The sequence below is a fragment of the Mandrillus leucophaeus genome, unplaced genomic scaffold, assembly GCF_000951045.1.
Source record: "Mandrillus leucophaeus isolate KB7577 unplaced genomic scaffold, Mleu.le_1.0 Scaffold263, whole genome shotgun sequence".
Classification (NCBI taxonomy): domain Eukaryota; kingdom Metazoa; phylum Chordata; class Mammalia; order Primates; family Cercopithecidae; genus Mandrillus; species Mandrillus leucophaeus.
The window spans coordinates 28,939-54,716 of record NW_012102732.1 but is presented as its reverse complement, the minus strand read 5'-3'; the positions used below and the strand labels follow the sequence as shown (position 1 = coordinate 54,716).

The window sequence follows — 25,778 nt, the reverse complement described above, 5'->3', positions numbered from 1 at the left end:
AGCATAAAATGTTATTTCAAGCTTTTGCATATATTAGAATTTCTCCTTTGGATAGATGTGTAAGTCTTACACAACTACTTTGGCAAATAATTGACCCTCCATCTCTATATGATATATAGCACTCTGGCTTAGTATTTATTTCTTTTCTTTTTTTCTTCTAGGCAAAAATAGCAAAACTTCAAAGACGTATTAAAACAGTATTATTATTTCAAAGGAATTGTTTGAAACCAAACATGTTAACCAGTAATGGAGCCTGTAAGGTTCGTATAAACACACAGGAATTTTAGTAATTTAGTTGACTCATATAAGCGGTTTGATTATAAGAAATGAATATATTTCCAAGCTAGGACAGAAGGTGTAAAGGTAAGTAAGTTTTTACTTAGAGTGTTCCCATGAATCTGTCTCTGGAGAAGACACCCTTAGGTAGTAAATGTCACTTGTATTTCTGTAGTAAAGGGAGCAGAAAGAGGATTGGTGATTGCCAAGATTGTCTTCCCCCACCCGCATTTTATCATGAAAAGTGTCAAATATGTACAGCGAAGTTGAAATTACTTATTTTTAATTATAAAGTTCTGGGGTACATGTGCAAAATGTGCAGTTGCATTACATAGGTATACACATGCCATGGTGGTTTGTTGCACCTGTCATCTACATTAGGTATTTCTCCTAATGCTATCCCTCCCCTAGCCCCCCACCGCCCAACAGCCCCTGGTGTGTGATGTTCCCCTCCCTGTTTCCACATGTTCTCATTGTTCATCTCCTACTTATGAGTGAGAACATGTGTTTAGTTTTCTGTTCTTATGTTAGTTTACTGAGAATGATGGTTTTCAGCTTCATGTCACTGCAAAGTACACAAATTCCTTTTTTTTTTTTTTGACTGCATAGTAGTCCAAGTTACATACATGCCACTTTGTCTTTATCCAGTCTATCATTGATGGGCATTTGGGTTGATTCCTAGTCTTTGCTATTGTAAATAGTGCTGCAGTAAATGTACATGTGCATGTGTCTTTATATTAGAATGATTTATAATCCTTTGGGTATATACCCAGTAATGGGATTGCTGGATCATATGGAAGTTCTGGTTCTGTAGATCCTTAAGGAATCACCACACTGTCTTCCACAATGGTTGAACTAATTTACACTTTCACCAACAGTATAAAAAGCATTCCTATTTCTCCACATCCTGTCCAGCATATGTTTCCCGACTTTTTAATGATCGCCATTCTAACTGGCATGAGATAGTATCTTACTGTGGTTTTGATTTGCATTTCTGTAATGACCAGTGATGAGCTATTTTTCATATGTTTGTTGGCTACATGAATGTCTTCTTTTGAGAAGTGTCTGTTCATATCCTTCACCCACTTTTTGATGGGGTGGTTTTTTTCTTGTAAATTTAAGTTCTTTATAGATTGTGGATATTAGCCCTTTGTCAGATGGATAGATTGCAAAAATTTTCTCCCGTTCTGTAGGTTGCCTGTTCACTCTGATGATAGTTTCCTTTGCTGTGCAGAATCTCTTTAGTTTAATTAGATCCCATTTGTCAAGTTTGGCTTTTGTTGCTGTTGCGTTTGGTGTTTTAGTCATGAAATCTCTGCCCATGCCTATGTCCTGAATGTTATTGCCTATGTTAAAAACAAGAGCTCGGAGTCGCAAAGAAAATGAGCACTCAAACAAAAGATTTCTCAGCAAGGTAAATTTACTTCCACAGAAAGGTGCTGCCTGCATCAGTGATGATCGCAAGAGCACACTGAACAAAGGAAAGCAGGGGTTTTTATTCCTAATGCCATTCCTGTTTCTGTGTCCTCCCGCCATTAATTGGGGTCGGATTGTACAATCCAAACTGATCCCAATTGACTAGATTTAGCATTTAGAATAGGACAAAGAACCAGGAAGTTTATTGTTTGTACCTAACAACTTCAAGTAAGGTGGTGTGGGTCAGCTACAACCATGGTAAATGGAGGCATGCCTGGGTGTGTTAAAGGCAGGAAAGCTTACTTACAAAATAGAGTGAAGGACTAGGGGGGTGAAACCCTTTGAAGAGAAACTGTTCCTAATACTTTTCCTCCTCTGAGAATTTATACATTTTCTTCTTCAAACTTATTTAACATGTCTTGACTTTGCTGTTCTTTTTGATTGTCTAGAAGTAAAAGCTTGTCAGAATAGGGTGGAAAAGAAATGAAGTTTTAGTAGGGTCTGTTTTGTTTTTGTTTTTGTTTTTTGAGATGGAGCCTTGCTCTATCTCCCAGGCTGTAGTGCAGTGGCATGATCTCAGTTTATTGCAACCTCCACCTCTTGGGTTCAAGCCATTCTCCTGCCTCAGCCTCCCCAGTAGCTGGGATTACAGGCACGCACCGCCATGCCCTGCTAATTTTTGTATTTTTAGTAGAGACAGGGTTTCAACATCTTGGCCAGGCAGTTCTCAAACTCCTGACCTTGTGATCCACCCGCCTCGGCCTCCCAAAGTGCTGGGATTACAGGCTTGAGCCACCGTGCCCAGCCAGTAGGGGCTGTTTTTATAAGTTATTGTTTTATTGAACTAATCCAGGAATAGAGGGTATGATAGAGCAGCCAGTGGGAATGAGTACCCTAACTATAATTGCGAGGGAAGTAAAAATAGAAGCCGTGAGTCCTTTCCATTTACCAAACCACCTTTCTAATCATCCTGTAAAGGGTCATTTACCCCAGAATTCCTGGTTTAACTCATTAGATGAGGTAAGACCTTGTAGAGGTTTATTGATTGTTCTATCAGGGGCTGTATTGTTAGGGATGAAGGTACAACATTGGGTTCCTATCATGATACAGACTCCATCTTTTTCTGCTAGTATCATATCTAGTGCCATCCTATTTTCACAGGCCATTTGGCTAGTAGGCCCTAATTGCTTAGCTATTCCTTTAATGGCATCCTTAGTGTAATTGACAAATTGTTGTTGGTTATAGTAGATATAATTTATCAAATCCACGTTTTTATTAACAGTTACCCACCAGAACAAGGATTCAAACCTTGCAGCTGTTTAGTTTCATGTTTTAATTTATCTGGTACCCCTTGTGGGACTCCAATGGTATCTGTATAAACGTGAGAATCAAAAGATCCATGAGGGGCCTCTCTTGTTTTATGGTGTTGTTTTTCCTTTTTCTGGTTGATGGAATGCCAGGGTGAAAGGGATGGCCAATTGAATTAGAGTGCAAGTACTGCTCCAGTTGTTTGGCAGTGTCCAGTAAGGGTCCACCACAGTACTACCATACATCCACTCAAGGATGAGTAAGGGCAGACTGATTGGTAAGCTCTTGGAAAGGCTTAAGCTCACTGCATCCCTTTAGGTCTCCAAGGAAGGCTCAATTTTCTCCCTGTCATGAGAGACACAAAGTAAAATTGGCATCAGAAGATGGAAGCTGGGTGGCCCTCAGGGACTGACCTACAGGGTGCTGGACTTAGGGGAATAACAGAGAAAGAGCTTGGCATGACTTATTACCCCAGGCTGTGGGGTGCTAGAAGAGAGCTACCATACAGTCCATGCCCGGTTGATTTGAAGGCCATGCGAGTAGAAAGGGGACAACCTGGGCCTCTGGCCTACCATGTGCACAAGTGTAACAACTGCTTTTGTTTAGAGTGTTAACAGAATATTCAGTTCATTCCATGCAGGCATTTGCTTCTTGGTATCGAGTCTCAATTGCTAAAGTCTGTTCTAAATCTTTTACTTTTACAATAGCTACTTTAGTTTTGTCATTGGGAAGGGGGTGAGGAGTGGCACCCACTATTTGATTTGGTGGATTTAGGGAAGGTGAAGTGGTAGGAGGTGGAGAATGGTGGACAAAAATGTATTTCAAGGAGGCTATAGGGTCCCTTCCAGCAACATTTGCTCCTAAACCGTAGAGACAGCCTAAGGTGGGCTTAGGGTCAATGGAAGTAGAAGCAGTAGTGGAGATGAGGACTGGGTTACATTGGTAGGACTGACAATTAGAAGGGGTGGTTCATTTAGCGATGTGGAGATAAGGCTTTAGGGCGGCACAGGGACCTTCCGTGAAAGTCCAGCCTTGGTACTGGGTGGTCCAATAAAAATGTTCCCAAGAGCTACAGGATTTCAAGTACCATGCTAGATGGTCACAACGGTGAAAATTAGGGGTGGGTTCTGTGTGTTCTAGAGGACCAGGGCAAAGGTACTTCCCTAAAGAGGCTAGTTACCTTTGGGTTTGTAGGTCCCCACAGGGCATAACAAGACAAGCATCAAATGTAATTGTTTGAGGAAATGATGATCGGGTTACATTGATAATAAAATGTTCCTGGGTAGCTAGCAGAAGAAAGAGGAAGCAAGTTAGACAGGTTAAGCTTTTCTGAATATTAGTTTGGAAGGTGTTGGCCCGGGAGTGATGACCCATGACTCCAAAGGGGGTGATGCCTTTTTCACCTGAGTGTGGTGGGTCTGCCCTTTCTTAACGGTCCAGACTGCTGTCTCAGTGGCTAGGAGCACTAGAGAAGGTCCCTCCCAGGTTGGTTTGAGTTTTTCTTCTTTCCGGCTTTTGATGAAGACATAATCTCCAGATCGACATGGATGCACTGGGAACTCAAGAGGTGGTGTTTGTGCTAAGAGACCCTGGGTCCTAAGAGAAGACAAAGTAGAAGATAAACCAAATATATAATGTCTTTTTGAGGGGCAGTTCGAATTCCGAGCAAGGCAATGGGGAGACAGGTGGTCCAAAGCAATCAAGTTTTCAAAATCAATTTAAATGATTCTTTAAAGTTTGGTTCATTTTTTTCTACCTTCCTTGATGAAGGTGGATGCCATGGAATATGTTATTCACAATTTATTCCTAGAGTTTGAGTAAGCCCTTTAACAATATTTGCAGTAAAGTGAGTTCCATTATCTGAATCAATGTTTTTTATTATTTCAAACCTGGGTACAATATTTTCAATTAATGCCTTAACTAGATTATTAGCAGTTGTGTTTGAAAAGGGAATAGCTTCTACCCAGCGAGTGAGGTGATCTACTATTACTAATAGGTATTTTAGGCAACCAATTGAGGCATTTCTGTATAATCAGTGTGGATACTATGGAATGGTCTTAGTCCTGGACGTCTTCCCTCAAGGGGTGATTTTTTTTAGCGTTTGCTTATTAGTATTCTTACATAATAAGCAACTATCTGTAACTTGTTTGGCTAGGGTATATACTCCTATACACCCATAAACTCTGAGAACTGCATCACACATAGCTTGGTGTCCCCAGTGGGCTCCTTGATGCAGCTAAGACAAGACCTCCCTCATGAGGGGTTTGGATAACATTTCTCTTTGGTCTGTTAATACCCATTTCCCTTCTGAGTTTTCTTTAGCCCCTGTTTTTATTAATTTTTCTTTTTCAGTAGAAGAGAAAATGGGGAATGCGGTAGGGGGAGGAAGGCAAGGAGTTAAGTGAAAAACAGGCCTCTCAGAGGAAAGAGTCACTTGTTTGGCTATTTGATCTGCAAGGTTATTTCCCCGACTTTCAAAAGAAAGGCTTTTCTGGTGTCCTGGGACATGGACAATAGCTATTTATTCTGTCAACTGGAGATTATTTATTTATTTATCTATTTATTTATCTTGAGACAGGGTTTCACTCTTGTTGCCCAGGCTGGAGTGCAATGGCGTGATCTTGGCTCACAGCAATATCTGCCTCCCGGGTTCAAGCAATTCTCCTGCCTCAGCCTCCCAAGTAGCTGGGATTACAGGCATGTGCCACCGTGCCCATCTGATTTTTTTGTATTTTTAGTAGAGACAGGGTTTGTTTGTTGGTCAGGCTGGTCTCGAACTCCCGATCTCGGGTGATCCACCCACTTCGGCCTCCCAAAGTACTGGGATTACAGGCATGAACCACCGCGCCTGGCCCTGGAGATTATTCAATACATGGGTAATTAACTCTTTGTGAACTAGGTCTTGACCTTTGCTATTAATAAGGCCTTGTTTGGTCCAAATTTTTCCAAAAGTGTGAGCTACCCCGAAAGTGTAGTTGGAATCAGTGTAAGTAGTCCCTTCTTGGTTCTGCAAGTGCTTTAGGCTTGATATAATGCAAACAATTCACATGTTTGGGCAGACCATTATTGGGCAGTCTTCCTGACTCTACTTCTTCAAGGGCTTCCCCAACGATTGACTACTGAGTACCCATTATATCTTTTTCCTTCAATTACTTGGGAAGAGCCATCTATAAATAAGTGCTGCCCTGTTTTGAAAGGGGTCTCTCTTAAATTAGGCCTAACTTTTGTATGGTAATTAATTAAATCTAAACACTCATGTTCATGTCTCTTTAGATTTGAATCTCCAGTCAAGAAATCTGCTGGGTTAAGTGAATTATCACTGGATAGTGTTAAATAATCTCTTTCTAACAGGATAGCTTCATATTTTAAGTAAGTTGGTAAGCCACCTTCCTGCCTTTTAAGATGGTTCTAACTTGATGAGGTGTGATTACAACCAACTTTCCACCGAAAGTTAGTTTTTGACTTGTTCCCTCCAGTCTTTCAGGGGTGAAGGAGTGTACAGGTCCTTGCCACCAACATATGGCATAACCTATTTCCTCTTGGGAGGTAGGGCTCTTACAATTAATATGTCCTATTGAAAGCTGACAGAGCCAATCCTCATATGACCCAAACTTTGGCCAGAAAACGGAGGGTTCGAGGATTGGTTCCTGAGTCTAGATGTAACAAAAATATTTTGTCATCTGTTGCTTTTTCTTGTGTTTAGTCCTTTCATTATCTTTCCAATATTTTAACATAAGCCCTAGGGAGCAATCGGGGAATGTTATTCCTGCTAGCATTATCCTTTTTATGCCCTACCTTATTTGGGGTATTTCCCATCTTGGGGGTTTTGTGGTGAGGCTTAATTTTCCCTGTTGGAAATTTCTTGCCTTCCCGACTATTGGAGGTTTGTGTGAGGCTCAGTGACCCCTACTGGAGATTTCTTGCCTTTCCTTTCCTAGAGCCTCCACGGACCCCCACCACTGGAGGTTTCTTGCACTCTTCTCCTTTTGCTTCATCTTCTCTGGCCACTTCCCCAGAGGAAATTTAGGTACCTCTTAACATTGGTGGATCAGTATAAACCCCTTATGGGACCTCTGAAGGGCCACCATAAGCCATATGAGTTGACCACGGAACCGTAGATTGGACTCACTTACTCCGCACAGCAGTAGTGCTTGTTACCATTCACGCGCTTTCAACCTCCAAGATATCCAGACCATCAAGGAAGCACTTCACTGCCCCAGTGGCTTTTCTTACCTTGGTCTGTGCACAGAGTTACCTGGTCGCCATGGTATTTGTAGGCCTTCTCTTCTCACATTGCTGAGATTCCAGGTTAATTCGTCACAGCGGGTGGGTCTCGATCTCCAGCCTTTGAGGCCACTGTACCGAGTCAGTGGGATGCATCCTCTCCCAGAAGATGACTAGAGACCCTTCCCTGGAGGAGAATGGGATCCTGGTCAGGGCCCCCAAATTGTTAGAAATGAGCTGGGAGTCGCAAAGAAAACGAACACTCAAAAGACTTCTCAGCAAGGCAGATTTACTTCTGAGAAGGGTGCTGCCTGTGTCAGTCACAATCACAAAAGCACACCAAACAAAGGAAAGCAAGGGTTTTTATTCCTAATGTTGTTACCGTTCCTGTGTCCTCCCTGCCTCCCCCCCACCTTCCCCGTTAATTGGGGTCAGACCTCACAATCTAAACTGATCCTGATTGACTAGATTTAGCATTTAGAATAGGACAGAGAACCAGGAAGTTTATTGTTTGTACCTATTAACTTTAAGGCAGTGTGGGTCGGCTACAATCTTGGTGGATGGAGGCATGCCTGGGCATGTTAAAGGCAGGAAAGATTACTTATAAAATAGAACAAAGAACAAGGGGGGTCAAACCCTTTGAAGAGAAACTGTTCCTAACAACTAGGTTTTCTTCTAGGGCTTTTATGGTTTTAGGTCTTACGATTAAGTCTTTAATCCATCTTGAGTTAATTTTTGTATAAGGTGTAAGGAAGGGGTCCAGTTTCAGTTTTCTGTATATGGCTAGCCAGGTTTCCCAACACCATTTATTAAATAGGGAATCCTTTCCCCATTGCTTGTTTTTGTCAGGTTTGTCAAAGGTCAGATGGTTGTAGATAGGTGGTGGTATTTCTGAGGCCTCTGTTCTGTTCCATTGGTCTATATATCTGTTTTGGTACCAGTACCATGCTGTTTTGGTTACTGTAGCCTTGTAGTCTAGTTTGAAGTCAGGTAGCGTGATGCCTCCAGCTTTGTTCTATTTGCTTAGGATTGTCTTGGCTATGTGGACTCTTTTTTGGTTCCATATGAAATTTTAAGTATTCTTTTCCAATTCTGTGAAGAAAGTCAATAGTAGCTTGATGGGGATAGCATTAAATCTATAAATTACTTTGGGTGGTATGGCCATTTTCACAGTACTGATTCTTCCTATCCATTAGCATGGAATGTTTTTCCATTTATTTGTGTCCTCTCTTATTTCCTTGAGCAGTGGTTTGTAGTTCTCCTTGAAGAGGCCCTTCACATCCCTTGTAAGTTGGATTCCTAGGTATTCTCTTTGTAGCAATTGTGAATGGGAGTTCACTCATGATTTGGTTCTGTCTGTTATTGGTGTATAGGAATGCTTGTGATTTTCGCACATTGATTTTGTATCCTGAGACTTTGCTTAAGTTGCTTATCAGCTTAAGGAGATTTGGGGCTGAGATGATGGGGTTTTCTAAATATACAGTCATGTTATCTACAAAGAAAAATAATTTGATTTCCTCTCTTCTTATTTGAATACCCCATATTTCTTTCTCTTGCCTGATTGCCCTGGCCAGAACTTCCAATACTATGTTGAATAGTAGTGAGAGAGAGGGCATCCTTCTCTTGTGCTAGTTTTCATAGGGAATGCTTCCAGTTTTTGCCCATTCAGTATGATATTGGCTGTGGGTTTGTCATAAATAGCTCTTATTATTTTGAGATATGTTCCATCAATACCTAGTTTATTGAGAGTTTTTAGCATGAAGTGTTGAATTTTGCCAAAGGCCTTTTCTGCATCTTTTGAGATAATCATGTGGTTTTTGTCATGGGTACTGTCATATCTTTGTTTTCCATCAGTTCAAAATGATTTATAATGTTCCTTGTATTCTTTGACCTGTGAATTATTTGGAAGTGTGTGTTTAATTTCAAAATATTTGTGACTTCTAGGTATTTTATTTTTCTAATACCTGATTTCATTTAGTCAGAGAACATACTATGTAAACCTTAAATTTTGAAAGTTGAACTTATTTTATAGGCCAGCATATTCACTTGATGAATGTTCCATGTACAGAATGTTGGCTGTAATGTTCTGTAAATGTCATGTTTGAGTTAATTGTGCCAAGATAGTTGATAGAGTTTTTTCGACCTTCTACAGCTGTGGTAGATGGAAAAAATGGTCCCTGCAAGATGTCCATGACCTAATTCTCAGAACTTGTGAATATGTTACCTTACATGGTGAAAAGAGTCTTTGTAGGTATTATTAAGTACCTTGAGATGATGGGTAGTTAATCCTGGATTATCTCTGTGGGCTCATTTTAATCAAAAGGGTTCTTACAAAACATGTGGCAAGGTCAAAAGCAGAAAAAAGAAATGGGACAATGGAAGCAAAGGATGGAGAATGAAGTACACTGAAGATGGAGGAGGGCCTCAAGTCCAGAAACAGGAAGCCTCCAGAAGGAAGGCCAGTACCTTGATTTTAGCTTAGTAAAACTGATTTCAAACTTTTGGCTTCTTAAAACTGTGATAAAATAAGCCATGCAGTTTGTGGTAATTTGTTAAGGTAACTTCAGGAAACTTACAGAGAATTTGGTATCGGGAAGTGTGGGGTGCTGCTATAACCAATACCTAAAAATGTGAAAGTGGCTTTGGAGTAGGGTAGTGCTTAGAGACTAGAAGAGTTTTGAGGAGCATGCTTTATAAAAAGGCTAGATTGACTTGAACAGACTCTTAGTAGAAATTTGGAAGTTAAAGACTGCCCGTGGGGGTTAAAAGGAAATGAGGAGCACAGTGGAGAAAACCTACCATGGACTTAATACCTAGATCATAAACAAACTTTTGGTAGAAATATAGACATTAAAAGCATTGTTGGTGAGGACTTGAAAGGAAGTGAGGAACATGTTATTGGAAACAGGAGGAAAGGGGATTTGTGTTATATAGTGGCAGGAAGTTTAATTGCATTGTATCTTACAGTTACATGGAAAGCAGAACTTGTAAACAATGAATTTGGATTTTGTTTGACTTATGAGATTTTATTTCTTCTTTTTATTTTTTGGAGTCAAAGTCTGGCTCTGTTGCCCAGGCTGGAGTGCAGTGGCACAATCTCGGCTCACTGCAACATCTGCCTCCTGGATTCAATCAATTCTCATGCCTTAGCCTCCTGAGTAGCTGGGATTACGGGGCGTGTGAGTTTTCTGAGCAAAGTGTTGAAGGTTTGGCCTGATTTCCTCTTGCTTCTTTTTACAATGTGAGAAAAAGAAAAACTGAAGAAGAAACTGTTTAGCAGAAAGGAATCAGGACTTAATGATTTAGGCAATTCTCAACCTGTCCAGATTGCAGAAGACTCTAGGAGGCTCACTGTCAGAAGAGTATGCAGAGAAAGTCAAGATTTTGGCTGGACACCCTTTTGCTACTGCCTTGGAAGGATCAAATGTCTCAGTATCCAGTCACATGGAGGGCTCTTTGAAAACACTAAGCATAGGACTCTCTTTCAGCAGGAAGTTCCCCTGTTTAGCTTTAGTGTGTAGATCCTGGCCTCTTCTTTTAAGCTGCGATTTCAATGACAGTTTACTTTTCAGAGCTCTTACAGTGCCATACTGCTTAGCTTCACTCTTCTGGCTCCACAGGGTCTCCCATTTAGCCCCTGCAGGTGCCACCTCAATCCCCAGTGCTATTGGGTGGGAAATTCAGGAAAAGTTGGCCTATGGTCACTACCACTGCAACAGATTGGGCCTGCCATTGCCCCAGATGTCAGATGAGCACCCAACTGATAGTGCTGCTGTGGTGAACTGGGCCCCCGATCCTGCAAGTATAGAATTGGGGGGTTAGCCACCACTGCTACAGGTTTGGGGCAACAGACAGGTGCCTCGGCTTCCATGGCACCCAGTACATTTTTGGTCATGCTGTGCCTTGATCCTTTTGAATTAATGTACATATATATTTACATATATATAAAATGCTGCAAATTCTTAACCAAAGCTGAGAACACTGAATGTTTCAGCTTCAAGTTTTAAATAAACTCAGCAATTGGAAGAGCAAGTTAGCAATCTGAGTTATTTTTAGTCTTATTAGAAGTATAACAAAAGTAAAATTTTCTTAAGTTATTAGTTCCTAAAACTTAGTCTAACAGGAATACAGTGTTGTCTAAGTACCTGAACATTTGTTTTTCCTTCTTTCCATCCAAGCTAGGAATTTGATGTATACCATCATTTTTGTTTCTTCAGAGTTTTTAAAAATTCATTTTGGCAGGCAAATCACAATCATGGTCATCAGCCATCGAAATACATGTGATTTAACTTATGTTTTGCCATATGTATGCAAGAATACTTTGAAAATCCTTATTTTGTTTGGAAGGATACGATTGGTAAAGTTCCCCTCAACTGCTTTTTTCTCACGTATTTAATAGGTTGCAAATTCAGAGGCTATGATTTTGGATAAGAATCTGGAGTCAGTTAATAGTCCAGTTGAAAGGCCTTCTGTGAATTATGAGCCTTCTAACCCTTCAGAAAAAGGAAGTAAAAAAATTAATTTGTCAGCAGATCAAAATAAGTCTGTTTCTGAAAGGTAGGTGTTTCTGCAAACATGCATAAATTTATCTAAATCTATAATAATGAATTTTTTCTTCATCACAGTTTTGGATCTTTATAATATTGATTATTCTTAACATTGACTCTTAAAATGTCCTATAGTTTTACTTTTACATATTATACTTCAGTTGTGGGTTTTTTTTGGTTTTAGGGTTTTGTGGGTGTTTTTGAGATAGGGTCTCACTTTGTTGCCCAGGCTGGAGTATACTAGTACAATCACAGCTCACTGCAGCCTCGACCTCCTGGGCTCAAGTGATCTTCCACCTCAGCCTCCCAGGTAACTGGGACTACCATACTGGGCTAATTTTTTGTATTTTTTTGTAGGGGCAGGGCTTCATCATGTTGCCCAGCCTGGTCTGGAACTCCTGGGCTCAGGCAATCTGCCTACTTCTGCCTCTGCCTCCCAGAGGGCTGGGATTACAGGCATGAGCCACTGTACCTGGCCCTATACTTGAGTTTTTAAAAAGAGGAAAACATAAAATCAAAGATAAGTAGATTGAATGATGGCCATTGTTTGAAGAACACCCTCTCCCACAAATAACTATGCGTACACAAGGAGGCTCTAAAACAAAGGAGAAGCATTACAGATCTAAACCATTTATGTTTGTGTTGGGGGATTTAACATGCAGTTGTGACCACATTTTGTTTTAAGCCAGGAAGCCTCTGTGAAGGAGGCATTTAGTTCATGAAGGCAAGAGCCGCATTTCAGTGACACTTTGTAGTGTGACCCCTTATTGATGCATGTGCTGAAACTCATGAAGTAACAAAAAATAAAAAGTGGTAGTGATGGAAGTGAAAAAGACACCATTAAAATAGCACTTTATAGAAAAATATATCCAATTTAGCAGTGGTTTGTGTCTGTTATATGAACAAATCGATCTCATGTTCTATTCTGAAGGAAGAACCCTGGGATTTATAAAACTGAGGTAGCACTCTCAGCCCATGGTGAATGTGCGGATAGGTGTAACAAATGTGTAACTTGAATCTGATGGCTTTAATGGTGAGTTTTATAAAATATTTAAGCAAGAAATAACACCAGCTTTAAGCAAACTCTTCCAAAGAACAGAAAAAAAGGGAATGTTCTTCAGCTCATTTTATGAGACTATCATAACCCTAATACTATTATAAAATCAATTTTAAAATTTTACAGAAATGGAAAATTACAGCCTGCTTTAAACCACAAAATAGATGCAGGTGTCCTAAACAAGATAACTAGTAAACCAAGTTCAATAGTCTACAAAAGTTGAGTTTGACTCAAGAGTATGGGAACCTTGGTTTAACAATTAAACATCAATTCATGTGACTGGGCGTGGTGGCTCATGCCTGTAATCCCAGCACTTTGGGAGGCTGAGGCAGGTGGATCACTTGAGGTCAGGAGTTTGAGACCAGCCTGACCAACATGGTGAAACGCCATCTCTACTAAAAAAAAAAATTAAAAATTAAAAAATTGGCCAGGCACGGTGGCTCATGCCTGTAATCCCAGCTCTTTGGGAGGCCAAGGCGGGCAGACCACCTGAGGTCAGGAGTTCAAGACTAGCCTGACCAACATGGAGAAACCCTGTCTCTACTAAAAATACAAAATTAGGCCGGGTGCGGTGGCTCACGCCTGTAATCCCAGCACTTCAGGAGGCCAAGGTGGATCACGAGGTCAGGAGATCGAGACCATCCTGGCCAACACGGTGAAACCCCGTCTCTACTAAAAATACAAAAAATTAGCCAGGCATGGTGGTGGGCACCTATAGTCCCAGCTACTCAGGAGGCTGAGGCAGGAGAATGGCGTGAACCTGGGAGGCGGAGCTTGCAGTGAGCCGGGATCTTGCCACTGCGCTCCAGCCTGGGCAACAGAGCTAGACTCCATCTCAAAAAGAAAAAAAAATACAAAATTAGCTGGGCATGGTGGTGCATGCCTGTAATCCCAGCTACTCGGGAGGCTGACGCAGGAGAATTGCTTGAACCCAGGAGGCAGAGGTTGCAGTAAGCCAGGATCACACCATTGCACTCTAGCCTGAGCAACAAGAGCAAAACTCCATCTCAAAAAAAAAAAAAATTAACTAGGCATGGTGGCACGAACCTGCAGTCCCAGCTACTCGGGAGGCTGATGCAGGAGAATTGCTTGAACCCAGGAGGCAGAGGTTGCAGTGAGCTGAGATCACGCCACTGCACTCCAGCCTGGTCAACAGAGTAAGACTTTCTCAAAAAATAAAATAAATAATGTGATTTGCCTGGAGAAAAACCATTATCAACTCACAACTCACTATAGATACAGGACTTGATAAAATACCCATTTATGATTAAAATAAATTCTTGGCAAACTCAGAATAAGAGGTAACTTCTTTAATCTGACAAAAATTATCTACAAAAACCCTAAGACAAATCTGATGGTGAAACATTGGAAGTGTTCCTTGGAGATACAAAAGAAAGACGCCTGCTGTCACCATTTTATATAACATACTGAATGTCTTAGCTAATGCAAGAATGCCAAAAAATTGGGGGAAAAAGAAAAATACAAAGTATAGTAAAGAAGGAACAATATTATTACTATTTTTGGGTGACTGGGGTGTGTATGTATGAAATCCAGTGAAGCCTACAGATTATTAAAATTAATAAGAGTAAAAGAAGATTGCTGAATTCAAATATCTAAGAAATCTTTTGTATTCCTTTTGAGAATACAAGGTAGAAACAATTAGGAAATAAAATTTTGGAAAAGCTGTAATACCATTATAGAAGCCCCAAAACTTATCAGGTACCTGGGAATACATTTAATAAGACAAACAATAGCTGAAGAAAATATAAAATGTTAGATATTAAAGAGAAAGCAATTTAAAAGATATACTATATAAATATAATACTCCTTTGTCCACATCATAGAGTACAATTTCAGTCAGTATCTCAGTGTGTAATTTTATAGAACTTAACGTGATTCTAAAATGCAATGGGTTCAGAGCTCAGGATACTGTTTAGAGAAACAAAATGGAAGGAATTTGCCGTCAGATGTTAGGATATTACAAAGCTACAGTAATAGCAGAGTATGAGATAGGCACGTGCTAGACAAGTAGATCAGTGTAACAGTAGAGAGTCCAGAAACCCATGTATGTATGTACGTGTGATATGTGGTGGAGACTGTGTGGCAGTCAATCATTTGGGAAATGATTGACTTTTAGTAAATGGTACCATCTTGTTTGCTGTTTATGTTGGGGGAAATATGAAATTGGACCCCTATGTAAAGCTATAAAAACAAACTCATGTGGATTAAGGAACTAAAAATATCTAAAGGAAATTATAAAGCTTTTAGAATATGTATTATAAAGCTTTAGATATTAGAATTATATTAGAATAGAATATTAGAATATTATAATTATAGAGCTTTTAGAATATATAATGTCTTCATGAACTTGGGTAGGGAAAGATTTCTTAAGATATAAATGCCCTTGCCATAAAAGAAAAATGGATTAATTTTACCACATTAAAATTAGAAACTTCTTTTCTCAAAAGGCACTATAAAGATAGTGAGAAGACAGGCCATCCGAGTTGAAGATACTCGCAGCACATATACCTGTAGAGGACTAGTACGCAGAATATATATAAAGAACTTCAACAAGTCAATGAGTAAAAGCCAAATAATACAAAAGAAAAATGGGCAAAAGACTTGTGCATCCACTTCACAAAAGAGGAGTTCGAAATGGCCAATAAACATATGAAAAGGTGTTCATTAGTAATCAGGGAAATGCAAATTAAAACCACAATGAGATATCATTTCATATCAGGTAAGGAAAAAATACATTTAAAAATCTGACTACTGGGTATTGGTGAGGTTTTGAAATAAAGGAAGTTGTATTTAATATTTTGTTGTTGGGTGAGTAAATTGGTATAGTAGTCTAAAAGAAAATTGGCATTATCTGGAAATATCAAAGATATGAATATCCTTTGACCTGGCAGTCCCATCTCTTGATATTCCCTAGTTAGAGGTATGCCTATTGCATGTTGATATGCCATAGAATATATGTATAGGAATGTTTATTAGCAGCATTTTTTATAACGGCCAAAAACTGAAAGGAAAGTGTCCATCTACAGTTGAAAAGGAAATTACAGTAAATCTGTACAGTGGAATGTTGTGCATCAATGAAAATGAAGGAACTGCAGTCACATGCAACAGTATGGATTATTCCCACAAAGTATGATTGGAAAGCAGACACAAAAGACGTGTATGATTCCATTTAAATGAAGTTCAAAAATAGCCATAAAGCAAAGTGTATGATTCAGGGATCCTAAGCTGCATAGTAAATTTAGAGAGTAAAACAAGGAGATTAGTACCACATATGCCATTTATGGTGAGGAAGTTTATGATACAGGATAGAGGCATATGGATTTCTTAAGTGCTGATAATTTAAAATTTTCTTACCTGAATATGGCTGCACGGACACTAGCATTGTATTTAATCAGCAAAGTGATGTATGCTTAGTGTAATCTGACTGATGTGTGTGGATTTATAATTACAATCTTACTATCTGTTTTCTATTTGCCCAGTTTTATGGTCCTTTTCCTCATATGTATCTGTCTCTCTGTTTTAGCCGTCTTTTGAATTAATCTTTTTTTCCATTCCCCATTACCTTGTTAATTTTACCGTTTTCATTATTCCCTTAGAAGTTATCCTGATGATATGTATTCTTTACTCATTGGAGTACTACTTCTGCTCTTTTATAGACAATGCTTGATCTTAGAATACTTCAGCTTTGTTTACTGTTTTCCCCATCTTATGTGTTTTTGTGCACTTCAATTTTACATTAAGTCCCAGAGGATGACTACTATGTACCATCATTGTTTATTTAGAGTTACCCACATATTTATGTTTTCTCTTGCCCATTTCTTCCTGTAGTTTCATCTTTCCATCTGGGCTCATTTTTTTTTTTCCACATGAAGATCTCTATTTATTATTTCTTTTGCTTTTAATTCTGCTTAGAAAAAAATGCGGTCAGTTTTTATCCGGAAATGACTTCATGTTGTCTTTATTTTTGAAGGGTATGTTAACTTGGGTATAGAATTATAGGTTGGCAACTATTTTCTTTGAGCACTGTTATTTTCATCACATTGCTTTCCGACTTCTATTTCTGTTGAAATGTTTTAACATTTGTTTTAGTTTTGCTTTTTCGAAGATATGTCTCCAGCTGCTTTTAAGATAATCTACTTTGGTTTTCATCAATATACTATTAATATAAGATGTTAGGTGGTGGGGAGTATACTTGGCCCTTCTTGAATCTGTAGCTTGATACCTTTCATTGTCTTGGGAAAATTATTGATATTGCTTCAGATATTGCTTCTGGAGCATTCCATGTCTTCTCTCTTACTGGTTTCTAATTATGTGCTTTTCTATATACTGCATCTGTTTTGCTCTAGATACTTTTGTCTGGGTATCTTCAACTAACCTGTATCGTGTTCCAGCTTATTAATCCTAATCCTTTCTTTTACTTGATCCAAGTAGCTATTAAACTCATGTATTGAATTCTTAATTTCAATTTGTATATTTTTCAATTCTTGGTTATTTTTTACAGATTCACATTCTCTGGTGAAATTATTTACCTTGCCATCCATGTGTTGAACATTTTAGTCACTGAGATTTTCAGATCTATTTCTGACAACTCTCCTATCTGGGTCACTTTGAATTCTATTTGTGTTTGCTGTTTTACATCTTTGTCCTGTCTGTTAGGACAGTTGCTAATTTTGTGTTTGATTACTGGATATTGTATATTGGAAATTGTAAAGGCTCTGAATGATGTCTTCCCCTAGACTAGACTCACCCTGTACTCTGGAAAGCAGCAGAGAGACACAGCACCTGTGCTGGATTTTAGATATGTCCACAAATTTTCAATACCCCTCCTTTAAAATGTGGAGCCTAATTCCATCTTGGACTATACTTAGTGACTCACTTCTAATGCATAGAATATGGCACAAGTGACATTATTTTAGTAGATCATAAAATACATTAGCTTCCTTGTTCTCTCTTAGATCACTTGCTCTGGAGCAAGTGACTACAGCACCTGCCAGCATCCTGACTGCAACCTCATGAGAAAACGTGAGCCAGAACCGTTGACTCCACGACTTCCTACTTATTTACCCACAGGAATTGAGATAATGAATGTTTGGATTTTTAGGCCATTATGTTTTGGAGTAAATTATTATGTGGCAATAGAGATATAGTATAACATTTCAATCTATTCAGAAATTGAGCAGAACTGAGGCTGATCTGCAGATTTTATAAGACTTGGTGATTTCTTATTTTCCCCCATTCTTGTGTTACAGCCCTCTTGCCTGGGATATGGTCTGTGGCTCCCCTCCTATTGCTGGTCTTATATTCCAGTTCTTGGCTCCTCAATACCAGCCCTCTGTGATTTCAGTCACTTTTTGCTTGGTTTCATAGCATCCTGTGTGCCTGAGTTGACAAATGCCTTGAGAGAAGAACACTGGCCAAGTGTCTAGCTCACGTCTCTTGGATCTTGGTCTCTCTAGTTATTGGTCTCTCAGGTTATGGCTGCCTCCACAGCTTTCTAATGTCTTCAAATAGATATTTTTTCCCCCAATTTTTCAGATTCCTTAAGTGTGGGGCTCCATCATAGCTGTTCTACATGTCATTCATGTACTTTTGTATACATTATCTATTTTTAAATTTTTAAAAACATTTAAGAAATAAAGGAACCCTTACAAAGGAAAAAAGACATATATTGTTCCCCCTGTTAATATCCTGGCTCTAGAGAAAACCGGATTTTATCATTGTTTTTTCTCATGCTCCAGGTATTGAAGGAATTAGTGCCACTGTTGTCTGTGTCTATAGTATGGCTGGATTTAGAAGTTTAAGCATTTTTGTTTTTAGAGTCAAGAGGAAATGGGAAAGGCAATAACAACTGAGCTGCAGAAGCTCATAGAAGAGAAAGTTTATGGCCCAAAACACATGACAAAAATGAAACTTGCTTAAGTTGGAAGAAAATGCCTTTATATGCAATTACTTCCAAATAGTAAGCAGCAGGGTCTAAGGCACCCAAGAGCAGACCATTTCACCAATACTGATTGAATAAAATATTAATACGGCCTAAAAAAATCTCGCATTGAATTTCATGTGATAAAGAAATGTTTACAGAGATAGAAAGGGGGACAGGAAGGAGTTACGAGCCACAGTATCTTAAGAAAGTTACTACTATTTTGCATGTGTTCCTCCATACTCATTCTTTTGTTGCTGCTGCTGTTGATGTTGTTGATGTTTGGGAGACGGAGTTTCGCTCTTTTTGCCCAGGCTGGAGTGCAATGTGGCACGATCTCAGCTCACTGCAACCTTCACCTCCCGGGTTTAGGCGATTCTTCGGCCTCAGCCTCCTGAGTAGCTGGGATTACAGGCATGTGTTGCCACGCCCGGCTAATTTTGTGTTTTTAATAGACATAGGCTTTCACCATGTTGGCCAGGCTGCTCTCGAACTCGTCACCTCAGGTGATCCGTCTGCCTCAGCCTCCCAAAGTGCTGGAATTATAGGCGTGAGCCACCACGCCTGTCCATCCTACTCATTCTTTATTAAAATTTTTTTAATCCTAATAATAAATGTATCCCTCTTTTACAGATGAGGAAATCAAAGCAGAGTTTCTTGCCCCAAAACACTCAAGTAGTAAATGGCAGAGCCTGGATTTGGATCTAAACATTCTGTCTTCAGAACCTATGCTCTTACCTACTACATGATAACAATGCCTGGAGAAATGAATTACTAATTTTAGACATAGAAGTGTTTCTCCAAGGTAAACTACAAGTAGATAACATATGTTAGTCACACTCAGGCTTCCATAAAAATTACCAGTTTCCTCAGTTTTCCTACCAGATGTGGTTCATTAAAAAAGAGCTGGGCTGGGCACGGTGGCTCACGCCTATAATCCCAGCATTTTGGGAGGCCGAGGCTCCTAAGCTCAGGAGTTTGACACCAGCCTGGGCAACATGGTGAAACCCCATCTCTACTAAAAACACAAAGAATTAGCTGGGCGTGGTGGTGTGCGCCTGTAGTCCCAGCTACTCGGGAGGCTGAGGCAGGAGAATTGCTTGAACCCGGGAGGTGGAGGTTAGAGTCACCTGAGATCGCGCCATTGCACTCTAGCCTGGGCGACAGAACGAGACTCTGGCCCAAAAACAAAAAAGAGCTTTCACTGGTAGCAGTTAATTGAATAGTTTCATATCATTACATCAAAATCTAGTGGAATTCCAGTTAGACTATAAGTTTGCCGTTTTACAAATGGATTTTTCAGGATAAGCATTAACAGCTTTATATACAGACATAATTTTAAAAATAAAGTTAGTTGACATGTAATATCTACTGAAAGCTGCATGAACAGTGTGTTAGCCTGATGAATTTTCACAAAGTGACAAATGACCCAGATTAAGAAACACCAATGGCATCCAGCCTGCCTTATACGTGTTCTCCTAGTCATCAGTCTTCTAACACCATAAATTGTTTTTGCTTTGTTTTTGCCTTTATAGAAATGGAATCATACTCAGTGAGCTCTTTTATGTCTTCTTTCATCCCACATTATGCGTTGTGAGATCCATCCGTGCTGTTGCTATTCAGCAGTTTATTCATTGCTATATAATATCTATCATATGAATATGCCACAATTGTGTAATATCTATCATATGAATGTGCCACAGTTAATCTGTTTAGTTCATGGCCATTTGGATTGTTTGCAGGTTGGGGAAAGTATAAATGGTGCTGCTGTGAACATTCTTTTACATGTCTTTTGGTGAATGTACATACATACACTTCTGTTGGACATATGCCTAGAAGTGGAATTGCTAGGTCATAAGGTATGTGTATCTTGAGGTCTGATACCACCAACCAGTTTACCAAAGAAGTTGTACCAAGTTATACTCCCACTATAAGTACAGATTTTTGTTGCTGCATATCCTTGCCAACTCTTGGTGGTATCTCTTTCTTTTTAGCCATACTGGTGTATAGCATCACATTGTGGTTTTAATTTGTATTTCCTTCTAATAATGAAAATTAAGCGAATTTACATGTTAGCCATTTGGATATCTTCTTTTATGAAGATTTTTGCTTTGTCTTTTCAAGTTTTTTTAACAGATACATTTATTATAAATACTTTCCTGACCCAAAGTCATGTTGTTTCCCTGATGGTGTCTTTATATGAACCGACTGTACTTAATTTCAGTGTAGTCTTTTTTTCATAGACTGTATGAATGCTCCATCTTCCATATTTTTAAAATTATTAATCATAGTTGTTTTAATGCTCTTGTTTTAACTCCAGTATTTGGATCACCTGTGCATCTGTTCCTATTGTTTTTCTGTCAGTTTCTGGTTTTTTGTTTGTTTGTTTTGGCATGCTTGATAGTTTCTGAAAAATTGTTGAGGCTCTAAGTGATGTCTTGCCATAAGACAAGGCTAATCCTCTGCTTGCCAAAAGACAAGGCTAATCCTCTGCTTGCCAAATAGAGTAGGGGTCTGATCACCTAATCTACTCGGGGAATGGTATCACAAGCCTTGTAGTAATCTTGGTAAGGCTCCTTCTACCTCTAGTTCATTCTGGTCTCTAAGACATAGCCTACGATGGATCCCATCTGAAAGTTTGGACTGTTTGCCAGGGCTCCTTCACCTTGGTGGGTCCCAAATATTATTATTTACCTCGTAAATATAGTGAGACTGCCAAAAATTCTTCCTTTTTAAAGACTTTTTGCTCAGTTTCTTATACTCTCAAATAGCATTAATTGGAAGTACTGTAGCTTCAACCAAAGAAAAATTAAGTGAAGGATTTTGAGATTGATAAAGTATTTTGACTGTCATATAATGAACATCTGAGAAGAATTACTTAAAATTTTCTTACAGATTAGCAACGAAAAATACAGCTATCAGTCTTTCATCCAATTTATGACTATTACTAGAAGACAAAAATATATATAAAAGAAATTTGACAATTTAGAGGGTAAAAGTGGATAGAAAATCAAATATTCTTTTTTTTTTCTTTTTTGAGATGGATTCTCTGTCTGTCACCCAGGCTGGAGTGCAGTGGTGTAATCTTGGCTCACTGCAACCTGTGCCTCACGGGTTCAAGCAATTCTCCTGCCTCAGCCTCCTGAGTAGAGCTCCCACCACGCCTGGTAATTTTTTGTATTTTTAGCAGAGACGGGGTTTTGCCATGTTGTCCAGGCAGGTCTCGAACTCCTGACCTCAGGTGATCCAACCACCTCAACCCCACAAAGTGCTGGGATTACAGGCGTGAGCCATGGCACCCAGCCAAAAATCAAATATTCTTTTTTTTTTTTGAGATGGAGTTTTGCTCTAATTGCCCAGGCTAGAGTGCAATGTCACGATCTCGGCTCACCACAACCTCTGCCTCCCAGGTTTAAGCGATTCTCCTGCCTCAGCCTCCCAAGTAGCTGAGATTAAAGGCCTGTGCCACCACGCCCAACTAATTCTGTATTTTTTAGTAGAGATGAGGTTTCTCCATGTTGATCAGGCTGGTCTCGACCTCCTGACCTCAGGTGATTCTCCCACCTCCACCTCCCAAAGTGCTGGGATTACAGGCTGAGCCACCGCGCCTGGCCCAAATCAAATATTCTTAATAAAATTTAGATTTAAATATTTGTGTTTCTTAGTTAGAAATAATGGCAAATGTTAGAGTCCCACTGAGAAATGTGGTATTTAAAAAGTTGTTGAATTTGTGTTTTTTTAAATCTGCATGGAAAACTGTTGAGCATGAACTGAAAAATGAACATGATTCTTGCCTCTCCCCGTGCAGTCAACAGCTACAGGAACTGACATTTTGCTGTAAACAAGGCAAATTGGGCTAAAAAAAAATTGTTTTCAGATACTGTTCAACCAGGAGTTCAGGATCATGACTGGTAAAAGGAATGAAATGAACTCTACCATTGTCCCAGCTTACTGCCTGGAGGCATTTTCCAGGTCAAGAGCAGGGATGGAGGAGGGATTCCAAACAGAGCCTTGTGGTCTTGCTGAGTTTAGGTCAGAGATTGGAGAGTCTGAGTTGGCTAGAAGTTATGAGGTGGAACAGTGAAGAGAAAAAAATTTAGATAGAGCTCTGAAGATCTGCAAAGGGTCCTTGAAATATTGGCTGAATACAGATCTGCATGCAAAAGATGAAACTACGAGAGACTGGGGAAAGAACTATTGGAAAGAAGGCCAAGTGATTGATCCCTAGAAGTCATACATCTTCTTTTCCCTCTGGCTAGGAGGATTGGGAACATTTTGCTTTCCCCTTGGCTAAAATGAAGAAAATCTGTAATCAGAAGTAACAGGTAGGGTCCACAGATGGGGATTGCTTTAGTGGGGCTCAATTAGTCCCAGAGATTGCAAAGAATCTATACACAGAAAAGCCAAAATCAAGCTTCAAAGGAATCAGGGTAATCCTAAGTAATTTAATTGCATGCCAGAACAAAGTCTAACACTCTTTTGAAGGAATGGAACAACATCCATTACCCAACAGCATAAATTTTACAGTGTCTGACATCTAATGAGAAATTCCCAGGCATGCAACATAGTAAAAAAAAAAAAAAAAAAAAAAATGGCCCATTAACAAGGAGAAGAATGAAGTGATCTACCTAGAAATAATTTGGACTTAGCAGATGACATAGAAGAGCTATTGCCAATATATCAGTGAAATAGGCATAGAAAATGTTCAGCCTAAAGCATGGAGAGGAAAAAGACCGAAAAAACAATGAACAGAGCATCAGAGACCTATGGAACAGTATCAAGGAGTCTAATACACATATTATTGGAGTATCACTAAGGCAGGGGCTGAGCAAATGTTTGAAGATACAATGTCTGAAAATTTTCCATAGTTGATGCAAACTCTCAATCCATAAATGAAAAAAAAATTCAAGCAGAAGAAACATAAAAGCATACAAAACCACATCATCAGATTGCTGAAAGTCAATGAGGAAGGGAAGATTTTTAAAAGTAGCCTCACAAAAGACACATCACATAGAAAGGAACAGAAAGTCTGACTAACATGGAGAAACTACATCTCTGCTACAAATACAAAATTAGCCTGGCATTGTGGCGCATGCCTGTAATCCCAGCTATTCAGGAGGCTGAGGCAGGAGAATCAGTTTGAATCCAGGAGGCAGAGGTTGTGGTGAGCCGAGATCGTGCCACTGCACTCCGGCCTGGGCAACAAGAGCGAAACACCATCTCAAAAAAAAAAAAAAAGGAACAAAAAGTAGAATGGCACCAGACTTCATGCTGTAAGCTGAAGACATCTCTAAAATTGAGATCATAGATACTTCTAAAGTATTGAAAGGTTAAAAAAAAAAAAAAAAAAAGTCCATTCAGAATTCTATATGCAGTGAAAATATGTTTTCAAAGTGTAGGGGGAAAATAGATTTTTTAAGCCAAAAAAAGGTGAGAAGAATACATCAACAGACCTACACTACAAGAAATTTTGGAGATTTTTCAGGCAAAAGGAAAATAGTATTAAATAGAAATTTGGATCTGTACAAAGTGATATAGACTGACAGACATTGTAAATATGTAGGCAAATAGAAAATATTTTTGTTTCTAAAATAGTGTATACACACACGCACTCTATATGGAAACACTACATCCTATATATGTACAATATATAGTTTAGAAATTATATATATACACACATACAAGCAAGAAACAATTGGAATTTTAAATTTAAAATGGATACCATTTACAATAACTTCAGAGATCATAATATATTTAGGAATAAACCAAAACTACCTAACCTAAAACTACAAAGTATTACTGAAGAAATTAAAGGAGACCTGAATAAGTGGTGAGATATATATGCAACTTTCATGAATTCATTAAGATGTTACTTCACCCCAAACTGTATATCTATCAATGCCTCAGCCATTTTTGTAGAAAGTAACAAACTAGTTAAAAACTTAAGGCCAGGTGTGATGGCTTACACCTATAATCCCAGAACCTTGGGAGGCCAGGGCAGGAGGATCACTTGAGGTCAAGAGTTCAAAACCAGCCTGGCCAACATAAAAAACATTAAAAAAAATTTTTTTTGTTTAAAGTTAGCCAGGCCTGGTGACACATGCTGTCTTCCCAGCTACTTAGGAGGCCGAGGTGAGAGGATCCTTTGAGCCCAGGAGGTCTAGGCTTCAGCAGGATACATTTACACCACTGCACTCCAGCCTGGGATACAGCGCAAGAGTTTGTCTCTTAAAATAAAATATTTTATATACATTGAAAATGCAGAGACCTAGAAGATGAAAACAATGTTGGGAAAGAATAAAGTTAGAAGACTACACTATCTTTGTTCAAGACTTAACTATAAAGCTGTAGTATTAAGACAGTGTTGTTGGCATAGAGATAGGCATGTTGACCAATGGGCACACTAGAGAGTACACATGCAGTTCATTGGTTTACGACAAAGGTACCAACGTAGTTTAACAGGAAAAGATGTTCTTTTCAACAAATGTTGCTGGAATAGAGGGAAAAGTGAACCTCAGCTCTTATTTCATACCATAAACAAAAATTAACTCAAAATGGATCATACACCTAAGTACAAACAGTAAAAATATAAGATGTCTGCAAGAAAATGGTATAATTGAACTGGGCACGGTGGCTCACGCCTGTAATCCCACCACTTTGGGAGGCCAAGGTGGGCGGATCACCTGAGGTCAGGAGTTCAAGAGAAGCCTGACCAACATGGTGAAACCCTGTCTCTACTAAAAATATAAAAGTCGGGCATGGTGGCATATGCCTATAATCCCAGCTACTCAAGAGGCTGAGGCAGGAGAGTCACTTGAACCCAGGAGGCAGAGGTTTCAGTGAGCCCAAGATTGCGCCATTGCGCTTCAGCCTGGGGGACAAGAGCAAAACTCCATCTCAAAAAACCAAAAAAGTCACTCATAAAAGAACAGGGTCAAAATGGCTTGAAATATTCTATAACCATAATCAGCATCATTTATCATCATTGCCTCAATTAAATTTGTGGTCA

The 25,778-nt window shown here is 39.2% G+C and overlaps 1 protein-coding gene across 3 annotated transcripts in view; it reads left to right on the top strand.

The window, feature by feature from the left end:
- ATF7IP2 (activating transcription factor 7 interacting protein 2) overlaps positions 1-25,778 on the top strand; it is a 112,135-nt gene that overhangs the window by 69,049 nt on the left and 17,308 nt on the right. For all 3 annotated transcript variants that reach the window (XM_011984192.1, XM_011984194.1, XM_011984193.1), the window contains 2 exons: positions 162-260; positions 11,624-11,781. In XM_011984192.1, the coding sequence (XP_011839582.1) occupies positions 162-260; positions 11,624-11,781 (257 nt within the window). The remainder of the gene's footprint in view (positions 1-161; positions 261-11,623; positions 11,782-25,778) is intronic.